At 35.9% G+C, this 17,060-nt stretch overlaps 2 protein-coding genes across 2 annotated transcripts in view; both read right to left on the bottom strand.

Annotated features, from left to right (window-relative positions):
- Nucleotides 1-1,185: 1,185 nt before the first annotated feature.
- On the bottom strand, nt 1,186-9,085 carry rundc3ab (RUN domain containing 3Ab). Its single transcript, XM_032575042.1, has 11 exons — nt 8,707-9,085; nt 6,680-6,795; nt 5,723-5,850; nt 5,520-5,605; nt 5,288-5,377; nt 5,115-5,195; nt 4,760-4,922; nt 3,546-3,703; nt 2,578-2,697; nt 1,625-1,725; nt 1,186-1,532 (listed from the first exon to the last, which is right to left on the bottom strand). The coding sequence occupies exons 1-11, from the start codon at nt 8,811-8,813 to the stop codon at nt 1,390-1,392; spliced, it is 1,293 nt and encodes a 430-aa protein (XP_032430933.1). The 5' UTR covers nt 8,814-9,085; the 3' UTR covers nt 1,186-1,389.
- A 5,391-nt stretch (nt 9,086-14,476) lies between these two features.
- The window catches only part of pth3r (parathyroid hormone 3 receptor), a 65,172-nt gene continuing 62,588 nt past the window's right edge, over nt 14,477-17,060 (bottom strand). Inside the window, exon 13 of the mRNA XM_032573415.1 lies at nt 14,477-16,465. Coding sequence (XP_032429306.1) covers nt 16,025-16,465 — 441 coding nt within the window. The 3' untranslated portion in view covers nt 14,477-16,024. The remainder of the gene's footprint in view (nt 16,466-17,060) is intronic.

Genomic DNA, 17,060 nt, shown 5'->3' with positions numbered 1-17,060 from the left:
ATTGTACGTAACTATGGTAAAATGCTGCTTTTATATCCCAAAATGTTACAACAGCTGAGCCAGTCTGCCTGTTAGGCAACAGAGAGAAAACACAGACGGACTGATAAAGACACAGCGGACTCAATGGACAGGGATGCACGGTGATGACGGACGGTGATGTGGGACTTTATCTGCGTGAAGCGTAAACAGGCTCTGAAATGCAGTGGAGATGAAGACAGAGGCAGTACAGCAGCTATTTCTGCATCCATGTTGGAAAAGTTCAGGACATGCAGGATCCTCCTTCACTCAAGTTTGATTCAGGAGAGAGAGACGGGCTCAGAGCGTAAAGGTCAAGGGTCAGATGAAAGCGCACATCAGTGAGGTACGACGGCGTGCCATGGCAAGAGAGAAAGGAGAAGGTTTCTGAGAAAAAACTCCAAAAGTTTTAGATTAATCGCTGAAATTTTCTAGAAAAAAAAAAAAACAAGAAAAATTGTGAGCTCCGAAAGACTTCTGTAGTTTTGTGAGAAAAAAAATCACAAATTTTGAGAATAATCTCAGAATAATAAAAAAAATCGACGCTGGAAAAGTTGAAAATTTGCGAGAGAAAAACTCAGAAATTTTGGCATTAATCACTATATAAAATTTTGGAACTCGTCTCTTGGATTTTTTTTTTCAGTTTCAAAAGTCCAAAATTTACAACTTTTCAAATTCAGAAATGTTCATGTTTTTTTCAATAAAATTTCTGACATTCATCTCAAAATAACTGGGATTTTTTGGTAAATTTTCTACTTTTAAACTCAGAAAGTTCCACATTTTTTCTGCAAGATTTCTGAGATTTATCTGAAAATCTTTTACTTTTGCAGCTCAGAAATTTCTTTGATTTTCCTAACAAAATGTCTGAGATTGATCTCAAAATTTCAGAGTTTTTTTTTTTCTTGCAAAATTTTGACTTTTTCTCTGTTCTAGAAAATTTCTGAGAGGAAATCTCAAAATGTAAGAGTTTTTCCTCTCACAAATTTTCAACTTTTGGAGCTCAGGAATCTCCTTGTTTTATCCAGAATATTTCTGAGATTAATCTCAAAATTTCTGAATTATTTTCTCACAAACTTTTGACTTTTCAAACTCAGAAACTTGAAAGATTTTTCTGGAAAATTTGCAAGATTAATCTCAAAATAATAATAAAAAAAATCTTGCAAATTTTTGACTTTTGGAACTTAGAATTTTTCTTATTTTTTTCCAGAATATTTCTGAGATTCATCTCAAAACTTCTGAGTTTATTTTTATTTTTTTGCATTAATGTACTCTCCTTTTGTATCTATAGAGGCCCTAACAGGCCATCGCAGTGAGGAGCAGTCACTTTGTCTAACAGTTGAATTGTCTGTTTTTCCAGTGCGTCTTTGGCGCCCCCTAGCTGGGAGACAGAGCAGGGCTGTTCTCTGTGCTGATGTTAACCAGACATTCACTTGATTTGAAGCTAGCTAGAGATTTGGTGCTTGGAAGAGAAGTCAAAGACCCACACAGGCCCATCATGGAGGGGGTGTAGTCCTTTCCTGGAGGGGAAACAAAGCAGCCATTTTAAATCGTTAGGGTAAATAATCATTTAGAGTTTTAAAAGTAAACATTTCAGTGGCTGCAGCGCCACCTGTGCACCAGGTTCCTCCGTTCTGTTTGCCCTCGATCCTCTGGGAGTCGGAGTCCAGACTGACCTCCACTGACAGCAGCTCTGTGCTCGGGAAACTCCTCCTGCAGGTCAACAGGAGGACAAGAGAGGGAGACGTTCAGCAGCCGGCCCGGAGTCGCATTAATCTGAATTAACTGACAGACAAATTGAATGCAGTCAGTATTCCTGTTCGCAGTGAGCTCTGTTTCTGGTTTCATTGTGTGGCAGTAGATTTAATTAAAACAAAAAGAAATATTCAGCCAGTAATTTTAATATAATTGTGATTTAACATACATTTATCCAGTGGAAAAATTATACTGGGTACAAAATAAAACTTTTTTTAAAATGATTTTTTCACCAAAACTTTTAAAGATGGTTAGGTAAAAAAACAAAACAATAACAACAAATATATTCATAAATATTATGCCAATTTTATCTAACAATTCCCAGAATCCATAGCTAGAAGTGTTAAAATCCTTAATCCATGACTACCTGGATCCTTTAAATCCATAAATATAACGTGACACAAAAAGAGAAGAAAAATGGAAAAAAAGAAACAAAAGTAAAACAAAGAATAAAAACAGAATGGGCAATAAAAGAGATTGAAAAGAATCTAAAACACAGAAAAACAAAGGAAGAAAAATAATGATGTGCCCATAATAGGAAAAAACAAATAAAAAGTGTTTAACTAGAAGGAAACAAACAAACATAGATTACAAGACCAATCTATGAAAAAAAATCTGTAATTTTTAACCAAGCAAACCTAAACTATTTATATTTAAAATTTTGTAAGATAAATTGTTCTCGCTAACACGACTTTTGAATTATTCAAACTTCTCATCTATTGTCTTTTCAAATCTCAGTGAATTAAAGATTGTTATTCCAACGACATAATAATGAATTGTTATATTTAGGTGAAGTTTTGCCAGTCAAACCTGCGAAAAAGCTTCATGTCCTCTTGGATGTTGTAGGGGTCAAGGGTCGGCCACTGGTTGATGAGGGGGATCGGCAGATCTTTGGCCAGATGGTTGGAGTCGCATGGAATCAGGCTCGTCCTAACGCACAGCAGTGGGAAACATGACGGAAATATCCCGGTTTATTTTTCTTCCAAAAACCAATAAGAGAATCCCCTTTAAATTAAAGCTGACTTATGATGCAAAATTCACTTTTTGCAAGTTTTTATACTTCCATTCGGGTCTCAACTCATTCTAAAAATATTCCAAGCGCTTAAACAAACAACAAAACACCCAACTATTTTTGGCAATAAGTTAATGTTTTTTGTTTTGTGGAAAATGATAAAACTGCATCATCACCCAGCAACCCCAGCCTAACTCAGCCCGTTACCTAGCAACCCAACTGGAGCTCCAGCATGTACAATGGCTGCTGGAAAAGACAAGTATTTTGTCGTCTTGCCGTCCAGAAACCACTACTTTCTACATTCTTGTTGGTTGTGCAGGAGGCTCTACTGATGCTTTTCAAAGACATACGATTGTATAATTATGCATTTGTTTCCAGCCATTTTCATATACAGCAGCTTATTTGGATTTAAAGCAACAGGACGCCGTAAAACAGCTCATTCTGATCTGACTAAAATCTTATTATCCAAAAACTATAAGTGCAACAACTGAAATAAACATGTTTTGTGTAACCCAGAAACCTTGCATAGAGGCTTCATGGGTGACCTTTACAGATTGGTGGTGTGTTAAATGGGCTGCAGCGTTGGTACATAGTACAAAGATATTAATAAATTTTTTCAGATGTACTAAATAGTTAGCGTGTGCTACCATTCATTTTGTGAATGAATTCCTGTCCTGTTGAGTAAAGCTGCCATAACCTTCAGGTTTGTAAGATTCCCCTGATCTGATCTTATGACAGACATGATGAAGATGTTTAGTGAACTCACAGTTGCTCCTGCAGCTCCAGGATAACATCCTCTAGCTCCTTCTTCTCCTGTTGACTTTGGCTCTGAACTTCCTCCAGCTGAGATTTCAGCTTCTTGTTCTCCGTCTCTGTGTTCTTCAGCTGAGATTCACGCAGGCGCACGAGCTCCTCCAGGTACCCCTGACAACGTTTTCCAAATTTATGTGTTTGATTTTTTATGCACAAAATACACTGGTGATTATTTAGTAATGTGCTTAAAAATATTAAAGCACAAAATTAAAGCTCATTTTAAAGCACATTATGAGGCATAAAAGGAAAATGAGGAATGCATTTCGGCCAAATAATTAAGAAATTTTTAGATTAATCTCAAATTTATTTAAATTTCTCAACTTGAAAAGTAAAAAATTTACTAGAAGAAAATCAACAATTTTGAGATTTATCTCAGAAATTTTTGAAAAGGCTTTTTATGTCCAAGCTTCAAAAGTAAAAAGGTTGCTGGAAAAAACTGAGAAGCTTTTAAGATTAATCTCAAATTTTCTAACAAATTTTTTTTTTTAAATTTATTATTATTTGTTATCTTGAAAAGTAGAAAATTTGCTAAAAATGTTTTAGTAATTTTACAATTAATTTAACATTTTCTGAAAAAAAATCTGGAAAAGTAGATTATTTGCTACAAAAAAATCATAAATTTTTAGATTAATCTTAAATTTTATAAAAAACTAAATTCTCAGCTGCAAAGGCAGAAAATTTGCTATGCAAAACTGACGCATTTGAGATTAAGTTCAGACATTTTCTGAAAAAACTTTCTGAGCTTTTCAAGCTCAGAATTTCCTGAGCTTGAAAAGTCAAAATTTATGAGAAAAAACTTGGAGATTAATCTCAAATTTAAAAAGAAAAAAGAAAAATTAAACATTCTCAGTTAGAAAAGTCGAACATTTGCCTCAAAAGAACTGCAGCTCCAGTTCTGCAGACTGGAACTAAACCCAGAAGAAAAAAAACTTTACATTTTCAGAGCTTGAAAAGTCAGAAATTACTAGAAAACATCTAAGAAATTTTGAAATGAATCTCAGAAAAGAAAAAGAAAAAACTTGGAAATTTGTGAGTTTCAAAATTTTAAAATTTTCAATTCATAATTTTCTGAGGTTTTTTTGGCAGAATTTTTCTCCAGTTTTTCTATCTACAGTGTCTCTAACTAGAGAGGCTGTTTGGTGATCAAGCAGTGAAATGTGCGAACACCTTCTGAGCGTTGACGATCTTGAACCTCTGCTCCATTTTGCGGCACTTCGTGCTCCAGCTCTCATCGTCGGTGACCAGCGGGACGTACGGATGCTCGGGGACGCTGTCGTCGCTGGCGCTGCTGTCGACGCTCCGCTGATCATCATCGCTCAAGTATTCATAGCTGCACAGAAAATAACTGCTGTACTTCCTCTCTCTCTCTGTGACTGTTTTACGGCCATCTTGTTTAATTGTTTAAAGTAAGATGGCCGACCCGACTGATGCAGCTCGTTTCTCATTTTAAAGCTCCAGAGTGAAACGCCGAACATTCCTGCTGCTGTCTTCACAACCTTATCTGCTGCTTTGCTGCCGTTACCTCTGTGTGAATTTCAAGTATGGAGTGTAGTCGATCACCGCCGGGGATTTCCCGTCCAGGGCCTCTCCTTTCAGGCAGAAACTGTGGGAAGGTAGACGCTCTAAATTAAGACCATAAATTATATCAACAAAAATATTTCTCTCTGTACAAGGGTCAAAGGTCAATCCCAGTACCTAAAATCTATGGCTCCCACACCAATGAGCATCCCCGTTAGCACTGTGGCTTCTTCTCTCAGCATTATGGCTCCTTCTGAGTAAAACCTCCTGAAGCGCAAAGACAACAGACACAGAGGAACATGGTTACAGTAAAGGACAGTCAGTCATTTTGGAGGACAGTCAGTCATTTTGGAGGACAGTCAGTCACTTTGTGGGACAGTCAGTCATTTTAGACTACAGTCAGTCTGACCTGGTTGTCCTGCTGTCTCGCAGAGCAGTGGCGATGTACTCAGACAGCCTCTTCTCCATGAGGGCGACTCTCATCCAGGCTCGGCCCTGAAAACATCAAATGGAAACACGGCTACAGTTTACACCAACACCGCTATGGTGCTATGCTATGCTGCTATGCTATGTTCCTCGCTAACAGCTACCGGTTGGTTTTTTGTGACTCACTTTCGCTCGAGATGTGTTGATGTTTTCCATGCTTTCAATGCTGCTGATGCAGCTGTTGGGGACTTTAGCACATGCCAGGCGGATGTAGTCCCAATAACTCCTCTGACCGTCAAACCAGCTACTAGAGCCTGGAAAATAAAAACATTTTAACAACATAAATTATATTTAGGTTTAAAACAGCATAGGGTGTCAAAATAACAGCTATAATTTGGGTTATTTGGTCTGTAATAAAGTATTTTCATGCTAACTAAATAACATGCTAACTAGACTAAATTTAGTCTATTAAATCTATTTAGCCTAGACATTAAATATTTAGTTTACCAAGTAAAAATATCTTGCTAGCTTGCTAATAAAATGTCTAGTTTGGATTGAAATATAGAGATGGTAAATTAAAACCTTTTCACTAAACTAAATATTTAGCTTGCTAGCTAAATCTTTAGTTTGGAGCTAAATATTCAATTGCTAAGCTAAATATTTAGTTGGTAAATACAATATTTAGTTTGCTAACTAAATGCTTAGCTAAACAACTGAATATTTAGCTACTAGCTGAATACTTTGCTCCAAACTAAGTATTTAGTTTCAAACAAGACTTAATATTTTGTTTGCACCCAAATAGTTGCTAAGCTAAATATTTAGGTGGTAAATTAAATATTTAGCTTGCTAGCTAAATGTGTAGTTTACACTTTAATCCTTAGCTCAATAATTCATTTGGAAATTCATATTTAGTTTATAAACTTATTATTTAGCTTGCAAAATTAAATTAACCCACATTTTTTACTCTCATGACAGGCTAAATAATCCGAATTATTGCTGTTAATTTTTGACAGTAACTTTTGTAAATGGTGCACCATAACCACGAACCAGTTAAATTTAAATCCAGGTAACTTAATCATTGCCAGCGTCTCATTATTTTTGTTTTTCAGCCTGAAGTTGGGCTCTGATATTCGGGTCTGCTACCTTTAAAACGGTGGCTGAGGATGTGTTCAAGGACTGCTGCAAAATTTATGAACTCTTCGGATGAATCATCGATGGGCTCGGCAGTGTATTTCTCTAACAGAGTCTTAACGGAAAACCTGCATGGGAGAGAAATAAAAATTAAGTGACCTTGGAAAATAGATTTTCCAACAGGAAACTTAACAATAATCAAAATACGGCAGGACTTTACTGGTAAAAATGTTAAAATCTAACATTATCTCAGCGCTTCTTAAAAATATTTTGAATTTCTACTTGATATTTAGAAGCAGATTTGTCTCTTAGTGAAACGGTAATGGTGATGAAATGATTTAATCCTCCATATTGTTATATTACACTCTGGTGACTACTGAGAGCATCACTGCTTTCTGTAATCCGGCCTGATGTCATCCACTTCCTGCGAAGAAAACCTGGTCATGCCGACTCTCAGGAAGCTCCAACAAAGAGTTTACTGAAGAGCCTTTATGTTTCTGTTCACACGCAGACAAACATCTGTTCAGAATTTAAAGGTTGATTCTCGAAAAGATTTTAACCAAACCTTTACTTTTCAGCAACATAAATGCTCTCCAAAAATGTCTCCTTCTTATAGTAGTGACTTTTTTTATATATAAATTTACTTTTAGGGGTATTTTTACTACTCTGTACTTTTTACTTTTACTTGAGTAATTTTCTTATTAAGTATCTCTACTCTTAGTTGAGTAAAATGTATGGCTTTTTACCCACTGAATAAAAAAGAAGCATAATTTAACCAAAAAGTCACCAGACACAGACGCTCACCTGCAGGTTTTATTAAAGCTTCATAAGTTTTTCATTGAAAGAACATTTTCTTTTGCCTGATTTTGTTATTTTTTTTTGTTACTAAAATGAATTATTGTAATTTTGTTCTTTAAAATAACAAAATTTTACAAAATGCTGTTACTGCACTAATGCATTTAGTGCAATAAAGACTATTTTGAAACTGTTTTCAATTTCAGCAAATAAATGGAAGTAAAACTAATCTGTTAATTAATGTATAACTTTAAACCACAGCCTGTCCATTTTCACACATCGATAAGACAAAGCTTAACTTAACAAAGCGATTTCAGCCTCCATTGTTCCCAAGACAACAATGTCTCATTGTGTTTGGGTTGAACGATAACTGGACGACTGTCCTCAAAGCGAGGACATTAGCATCGCTGTCGCAGCAGCACAGAAAGCAGGACAAATTATTCTCCGCTTCACCGTATGCAGAGATCTAACTGGAGACAGCATGCTAATTCTGCAACTATAAAAATGACAGAAATGGATTTTCTATCTGTAACAGTGCTTAGTTTTTTATTATTCTATTTCATATATATATATTTTTATCAGGCTAACTTGGCAGAGGTGGGCAGGGTATCCAAAAATTGTCCTCAAGTAAAAAAGGATTTATAAAATATTCTAAGAAACTGGCTAAATTATAAATCATTTAATATTTAAAAATTATATAATCAGACAGACCAAAATCTAAAATTAAGTGAAAATTTTGGTACATTAAAGACCAAAATGACAATAGTGCATATAATTAATTTTAAAAAAACAATATTTTGTCTAAATTAGTTTTTTCAATAAAAAAATTCATGAAACATATTTGTTTTTCATTCAGTGGGTAGAGAATCCAGAAATTTTACTGAAGTAAGAGTAGAGATACTTCAAAATAAAATAAAAAATACTTTTCAAAAATAAAGTTGCTCAAGTAAATGTAATTGAGTAAATGTAACGAGTTACTACTTAACGTTAGCTTGGTGTTTTTGGGTAGCTGCTTAACTCGCATTGCCTACGGCCGGCCCTGCTTCATAATGTGATAATGCCCCAGTCCCTGGGGAGCCAGGACGTTTACCAACATGGCAACCAGACCATCAGAGTTCACAAAATTAAACTGCAATTCATCCTCCGGAACCATCACATGTCTTCCCTTTGGTTACATTTATTATAAATTCATATTAACAGAACGGAAAAGGGAATATTAAAGTAAAACATTTAATTAAACTTACCTGCAGACCGTGAGGAGGTTTTTTCTCTCCACCGCCACGTTTCGAGCCGACACCCTCTTCGACACTTCTGCCATCGCCATCGCTGCTTGCACATATCCGGGCTCCATGCGGAGGAAAAAGCCCCGGGATGGAGGGACCCCTCCCTGTCGGCCCCTCCGCGGTCACTGCCGGCGGAGGATGCTGAGGCTGACGGGCCGCATCATCCCGGCCGCCGTCCGGCTCCAGCAGCGCGACTGCGTGTTTCTGAAGCAGCGGGGAGGAAGCAAACCCCCGAAACTCATCGGATCGACAGATGACGCGGGTTTATTATGATTCCTGCGTTTAGAGGACTCAAAGGCGCCCGTGTCTTCTCGCGATTTCTCCCCCTAAATGGTGACTTCATCGTGACGTAAGCGGCGTGTGTCATCTTCAATCGTACAGAGGGACATGACGTATGAGCCCCAGTGTGCCAGTGTTTTTTTGTTTTGTTTTTTTTTACATTTTATTTCAACAGATAACATTACATAGAGAACATTTAACAAAATGACAAATTTCACAATACTACACTGTAAAAAAAACCTGCATCTCGGCAGCTGTGGTGGCCAGAATTTCTTTAAGCTAAAATTTTATACTGGAAATTTTACTGTATTTGTACGATAAAATTCGTATTTCTACTAATTTTACTGAACAAATGTTACCATAATTATATGGTAAAATTCTGGCAACCAAAGAATTTCACCATATAAATACGGATTTTACCACATTTATAAAGTAAAATCCTTATATATGGTAAAATTTGTGTACGGTAAAATTCTGCCAATATTTTACCGTAAATTATAAAAAAATTTTCTTACAGTGTATATTAAAAATAAAGACACAAGGTACTTAGTTTTATTCCTTAACAATCAGAAAATAACCAGCTTTTTACGGAAATTTTGATATATATTTTTATCATTTACATTAAATTGGCCTCCAGAATGTTTGTTACCTTGAACAGAAACTATTTGTGATCTCTAAACCACACCCTGCTACACTTCAGTTTTCTTTAAACCAACTTTTAAAAAGTACTCTAATTTATTACAGCTAATTTTATTAGTTTTGCTCAGGCTATAATTATTATTTTAATTACTTTATATCAGAAAAGCTAATAAAACAAAAATTCTATAGATATTTTTTGTTTTTCTTCTTGTACAAACTGTTCATCCATTGAAACTTTATGTTTATATTTATGTGACTGGAGCTGCATGGAGCTACAGTTGTTAGCACTGTTGCCTAGCAACAAGGACCCGCTTCTTGACCTTTCTGCGTGGAGTTTGCGCATGCGTGGGCTCGCTCTGGAGGACCCACCCAAAAACACACAGAACCTCTAAGTGTAATCGACCTGTATAGGTATAGCTGTTGTTTATTTTTCATTAAGCTCTTCTGTGTGTATTTTAAATTACTCCTATTAGTTATTTTGTTCTGGCTGTGAAACATCATTCTGTGCGCAAAACTTCGTCAACATACATACTGTCGAAAAAAAACCCCACTATTTCGAAATTACAGTAAAAACAGCTTCAAATAAAAAATAATATTAGATATTGATAATTTTGTGTGCTCTGTGAAATTAGAAGTCTTTTAAAAACTACAATTCCGAAGCATGTTGCTTGAATTGTAACAGGGTGTTATTTAAAGAATATTTTAGATGTAAAGTCTGCCAAAATTGGTTTAAGTATTCATCAAGTTAATGTTGCAAAAAGCTATTTATTCGTTTCGATAAATCACTTTACGTCACGCTGCTCTTGGCGGTTACCATAGCAACCGGTAACTGACAACTTCTCCCGCTTTTTCTGTTGTGTTTGTTCGTCGCGCTAACTCTGCTCTGTTTTTGTCTTTACACGCAGTACATCTTAACATACAGCTTAGAGAAACGTAATTATACACTTTTTGTATGTCTCCTTTTTAGCTGTTATCATAATTAATGTTATCTATGTCAACCGCTGTCAACTGTTCAGTGGGAGCCGTTGCTAAATATATAAATCGCGCTGTTTCCACTTGAAGAATAACACAAACATGTGTCTGCTTTGTTACTCCAGACATCATGATTACATGTTGCTGGTCTGAAAGTGGGTTTCCAGCAGAAAACGGACGGTGACGCAATCAGAACCATCACCACAGCCATCCTGCTAGCTTATTTCACCGTTTTCTTTTACTCCTCCCTTTCTCCTTCCTTCTCATTAAATGATTATAAATGCTTATACATGTGGCTGGTGGTGTCACATTTCTTTTTTCCTCTCCAATGAGCTGACAGAGGATTGCCACCATGTCTCTGGTGAGTCTTGCAGGAGATTTGTGGGCTTCTTGGTGTTGCTGCAGCAGTAATCACTCATATGCATCCTTGTGCGCTGATGGTTTTGTGGGATTTTCTCACATACCTCCATCTTGTGATGCCATTTTTCCAGCAGTCATGTGGTGAGAGGCGGAGGTACACCCTGGACACGTCACAGGACCAAAACAAAAAAACATGCTGGCACTTGAAATAACAAATTAACCTAAGTTGAAAGTACACAAACACTTTAGTTAAGTAAGAAGTAGAAATATGTCAACAAAAAGTACTCTAGTAAAAGTACCACATTAACATTTTTACATGAAAAAGTACAACAGTAAGTAAGTTCTTGGTTTAAAAAAAGAAAACGTTATGTCCAAATTATGGTATTTTAAAGACTAAAATGAAAAAACCCCAAATAACATAATTACAAAATAACAGATTCATTCAGCGTTTTTCCCCCCAAATAAACAATTATAAAACTAACTTATTGTTAGTTATGCAAATATATTGCATCATGCTAAGTGATACAGCAGATACAGTGCAAAAATCACAAAATGTTATCAAGTATTTATTGTCTAGTTTCTACTGCAAATAAGACAGTCTTATCACTTAAGATAAGACAAACTTACATGTAACTTTCCAGCTAAATATATGAGCTTGTTTTAAGTAACTAACTCCTTAACATTAATTATGGCTTAGTGTTGCTCTACTGGCAGATGTTTCACTTATAAAAATGGAGAAACAATCCAGAACCAGTCATTTATTAAATCAATATTAAGAAATTATTGACTTAAAACAAGACCCTATGTCTTACTTTAAATTTTTTTTAAGTTAATTTTGTCTTATTTCAAGTGTACTATGACATGTGCGATGGAAACTAGACCAACAATAGTTGGTAAAATTTGTGGGTTTTTTTACAGTGCACACTGTTTAATTTTTTCCAGGTATTAAAACCACAGTTTTAAATGTATTTCATCAGCATTTTATCTGTTTTTATTAATGGAAATATGAAAAGTGTGTTTATTCAGCCCTCCTGAGTCAATATTTTCTAGAATACATTTTTACTGTTGTAACACCTGCAGCTCGTTTGAAACCAGATGAACATTTTCTGAGTCAGGCCGGAGGAAAGCTACTTTAAAACATCAGTTTTTAGGTCTTTTCAAATTGGACTTGGAATGGATTATTCTAGTTGATAAACCAGGGATTATTTCATATTTTATGATAATCAGTAACTATAGCAACAATAACATAAATACCTTTTAATTTTACTTCAAATGTTGAAAATGTGCTTCTCTTCTTTAAACTTTTAAATGAACAAAGATGAGCTGGGTGTCGCAGTACTCTTTTTTTTACGACAGAGGGCGCATGATCTTCCTTGGGAGATCAATTCATTTTATTCACTTTTTCAAAATTAAATACTGAAGTGAGATACAGATTTTCAATCAAGTCTGCACAATTTATTAGAAATATCACACTTTACTCCAAAAACATTTATTAAATAATCAGAATTTTCTTTTTTTCTTATTACAATTAACACATAAAACTACAATAGTGCTTTAGGACCAGTATAGATTAAAAAAGGAGTACATTTCTGCCACACACTCACAAATTTTGAGATTTAGAGCAGGATTCTTATTTGTAAGAAGGACATTTTTGAGTTTGAAAAGTTTAAATGTTCTTTCAAAAAACATCAGAAATCTTGAGATTAATATTTGGCATTTTTTTAGAGACAAAATGTGAACATGTCTGAAGTTCTCAAATATTTTCAGAGATTTTTAGAAATCTTAGGATTAATCTCAAACATCTGGAAAAAACATGGACATTTTTGACGTTTCAGAAAACTTTCTAGACAAAACTTGGACATTTCAAACATTGGAAATGTTTGACGTTTGTAGTTTTTTTCTACAAATTTCAGAGATGAATTTCAACAATATTCATTTTTTCAAGCAAATCTTAAAGTTTTCAAGCTCAAATTTCCAAGTTTTTTTTCCAGAAAATTTCAGAAATGAATCTAAAAATTTATTTTTTTCTACCAAATTTTTAACTTTTGAAAGTCAGAAATTTCAGCTTTTTATACAAAATTTTGTATATAAATCTCAAAATTTATGAGTTTTCTAGAAAATTTAAGATTTCTTGACCTGTATTTTCCAAGTTTTTTCCTGGATTTCTTTTAGATTAATATAAACATTTCAGTTTCTTCTAGAAAACTTTTCAAACTGAGAAATATCCAAGGTCTTTTCTAGAAAATGTTTGAGATTTGAGATAAATTTCTGACTCTTTTCTAGCAGGTTTTTGACTCTGAAATTTCTGAGCTTCTGGTACAACATTTTGGAGATAAATATTAAAATTTTTAGCTTTCTTCTAGCAAATTTTAAGCTCAAATTTCCAAGGTTTTTTCTTTTTAGATCTCAAAATTTCTGAATTTCTTCTAGATTTCTTTGTACTTTTCAAACTCAGAAATTTCCCAGTTTTTTCTATCAAATCTCCAAAGTTAATCTAAAAATGTTTTATTTTTTTTGCTGAAATTTACTCCTGTTTTGGCCCTGAAACGCCGTCGTATAACACAGAGTAAACATCATAAAATATTTACAGATGCAGTCCTTTTGTCTGTTTACCTGGTGAATGCTGGCGGCTCGCCCTGCAGGCTTCTCACTCGGGCTCCAGCTCTCCAAAATAACTCCGGTGTCTGTTGCTCCGAGCCGCGGCCTGAAGGGAACGTGTGAAATTCTGGACGGTGTTGTGAGGGAACTTGGGGCAGAGGTCACACCAGAGGAAGGAATCAAGGGTAAAAAGTGCATCAACCCTGTGATTTGTGACAAGTTGAAAAATAGGACCATTCTGAGCGCTTGGGCAACAACAAGGGATGGAGATTTGTCTAGACACGCCGTCTAGACTCCAAAAAAATCTTGAGAAGTTGATGGATGGGTTGTTAAAGTAGAAGCTGGAGTTACTGTATGATGTCCTTGTAATAAATACCATGTGGAGGTCTACTTTTGGAAAAGGGAGCATCGTCGGAAGTACGATTTGGACTGAGGGTCCTCCGCAGGGGCTTGGAAAACCAAACACAGGCAGATGAGAGCAGGGAGAAGGATCACACTGGAAAATATTGCACCGTTTATACACACAGTGTCCGTGGGTTTCTCCAAATCCTCCCCAGCATCACATCTTTCCACTGTTTGCACATGAACCTGCTCAGATTACTCTCACATGAATGAAAAAAAAAGCAATATAACAACTCATACGGTGAGAGAAATTAAATACCAGGCACCATAAATCAGAACCAGAGAGCTTAAATAACAATAAAACATAAACCATGAATGGTGAACATGTTTATCTGTCACCGTTTACCTGCAAAAAACACAAAACTTATCAAGTATTTTTGGTCTATAAGTGCAAATATCTCAGAACACTTGAAATAAGAGAAAACTAATTTATAAGTATTTATGAAAAGTGCTAATTTCACTTATAACAAAACATTTTCTCATGATATTAGTGAAATAATTTGCTAGAGGAAATAGAACTTTTTAATCCATAAATAAGAATTTTTGACTTAAAACAAGCTCCTACATCTTGCTGAAAAGTTACTTATAACTTTATATAAGGTGTACTAAGGTATTTGCACTAGAAACTAGACCAAAATTACTTTGTAAAATTTTGCGTTTTTGCAGTGCAGTGAAACACAAACTTGAAATTGTTAACCAAACACACAGCCTTACAAAAGTATTCACACCCTACTCTTTAATTTAGTGCTGAAGTACAATCCATGGATCAGATCAGGAAGAAAGTGAGAGCTGGTCCAAACGGTATGAATACTTTTGGAAGGTGTAAATGGGTTGTACTTCTGTTATCATTACACAAAATGTCTTTAGTTATTCGGATTGTTCCTATACCTCACTGTAAACACTTTACAAACCATTATGACTGTTATAAATGTGTGACTGTAAGATCAGGAGCCCCTCCTTATTTCTGTGGATTTGTTCAATTGTTTGCACCCCTTTATGTTTCATGTAAGTTTATTTCTAGACTTATCTAAGTGCATTTTTGTTATCATCACCATTGTAATATATATCCATACTGTAATGTCAATATTTAAGCGAACTTGCGATTATAAAGTCGCAGGAATTGACTTTAGTTTTGCTATAGACCCTCGCAAGTTATTGTTTAGATCCGGAAATTTCGCGCATGCGCACAACGCTGGAGGGCAATAAAGGCGATTCTTATACACGTCATCCCTAGTCGCGCAGCCGCGGTAGAACAGTCCCGTAAACAAAGTGAAACCTTGAGATGTAGGTATTTGTAATTCAGGGCAGTGAGCCGCAGAAGAGGGGAAAATAACGCAGAAAAACCACTGAAGAACAACTCAAAACTTCTCCTATTTTTCTTTTTTTCTCACTCTCTGTGTCGGCTGCGCTACGTTGCCATAGAAACTGACCAGTTTCAGGATTCAACTCCGAAAAAACACGCAAACATTTCCCATACAAACAACAGAACATTCAGTCCGTTACATTACCATGTTTTCAAGTTTGAGGTTTGCTTTGTGATCATTAATAAGTGATCGCTGTGGTAGATTAGCTATCGCTGCTATTAGCTAAGCTAACACAGCGGGGGGTTGGCTAGTGTAGGCCGTTTTTGTTTTTTATTTAGTAAAAATACATCACATCTATATATTAAGGTTGTCAAAGTCAAACAAGAATAACTGAACTACTCCCTTCTTAAGATTTAGTGTGTTATATTGATAGTCTAACAGCTAAAACCAATGCTGGTCAAGGTCAGCCAGCAGCTTTCTGTCCTCCAGCAGAATGATGGCGGTGGGATCTTGCGCTGCAGCGGGTCTATATACTTTTGTTTTGTGTAGTTATTAGAGTGGGCAGCCCATAACGGGGATGTATTCTGTCTTTTTCTTGTCAGAATAAAAGGAGAAACCATCAATTTCTAAGACAGATAGTGAATCCCTCCATATAACCATGACGACGACGCAGAAAGGATCCAGTTTCAAAACCACTGTGTCCTGCCAACAACGATCAGTGAAGGTTATAAAATGGTTTCTAGCTCTTTCACAGGTACGGAGCAGTCTGGATCTGCTGCTGCGTTGCTGCTGCTGTTATCATTCTCTTTGTTGGCTCTGGACTCGGCCCTCCCTGGTTTCCACACCGCCGCGTCCTGCTGGGAGCCTGAGGTCTCAGCGGTGCTGGGAACGAACACACACACGCTGCTGTGGTTGTGGTGGAGCGACGACGGGGCAGAGTGACGTGGCGGCCTGACCCCTGACCCCCCAGCGGCCCCTCCTGACCCCGCGGTGAAGGAGAAAGCCCTGGGATGAATGGCGGACATGCAGACGCTGTGGGTGGTGGCGTGGGACATCATGCCGCCGTAGTAGCAGCTCCCGCCGCCGCTGCTCGTCATCCTGGCTTTCTGCTTGAGGTCCAGCACCAAGCTGCGTCTTAACCAGGCCTTTTTTACCTCTGCCTGCACCTGATTTATATCAAAAGACACATACTCATCTCCTCTGACAGCTGGAAACTTAATTCAACAAAACTACAACTGAAACGATTAATCGAATTAATCCTGATTAATTGGTTGTTGAAATATATGTCAAGTGGAGTTTACAGACTTAAAAGTGGACAATTTCTGAAAGAACAACATTCTTAGAAGAGTAATTAATGCAAAAGTTTACAAAGTGTAAAACAATAAAAATGCTGTCTACAATGCAAAAACAAAATCTTACTAAGCATTTTTTTGTCTAGTTTCTTAGTATATTTAAAATAAAACTAACTGAGAAGTAACTTTTCAGCATAATATAGGAACTTGTTTTAAATCAATAGGTCTCTAATACCGCTGAAACATTTCTTGTAAATTAAATAATCTGCCAGTGAAACTAGTACTTTCATCAATATTCAGGATTTATTGACTAATAATTAGTAAGATTTTGTGTTTTTGCAGTGTATAAATATGTTAAACCCAGAACTCTAGTTTTAGCTTCACCTGATTTAAATTCTGTTTAAAATATCCAATTTTAAGCACCTTTTGTTAACCAATTTTTGAAAAATAAACACAACAGCCCTACACT

This window comes from Xiphophorus hellerii, chromosome 10, assembly GCF_003331165.1.
Source record: "Xiphophorus hellerii strain 12219 chromosome 10, Xiphophorus_hellerii-4.1, whole genome shotgun sequence".
Taxonomy (NCBI): domain Eukaryota; kingdom Metazoa; phylum Chordata; class Actinopteri; order Cyprinodontiformes; family Poeciliidae; genus Xiphophorus; species Xiphophorus hellerii.
The sequence above is the reverse complement of the archived record's forward strand: the minus strand, read 5'-3'. Positions and strand labels throughout refer to the sequence as shown.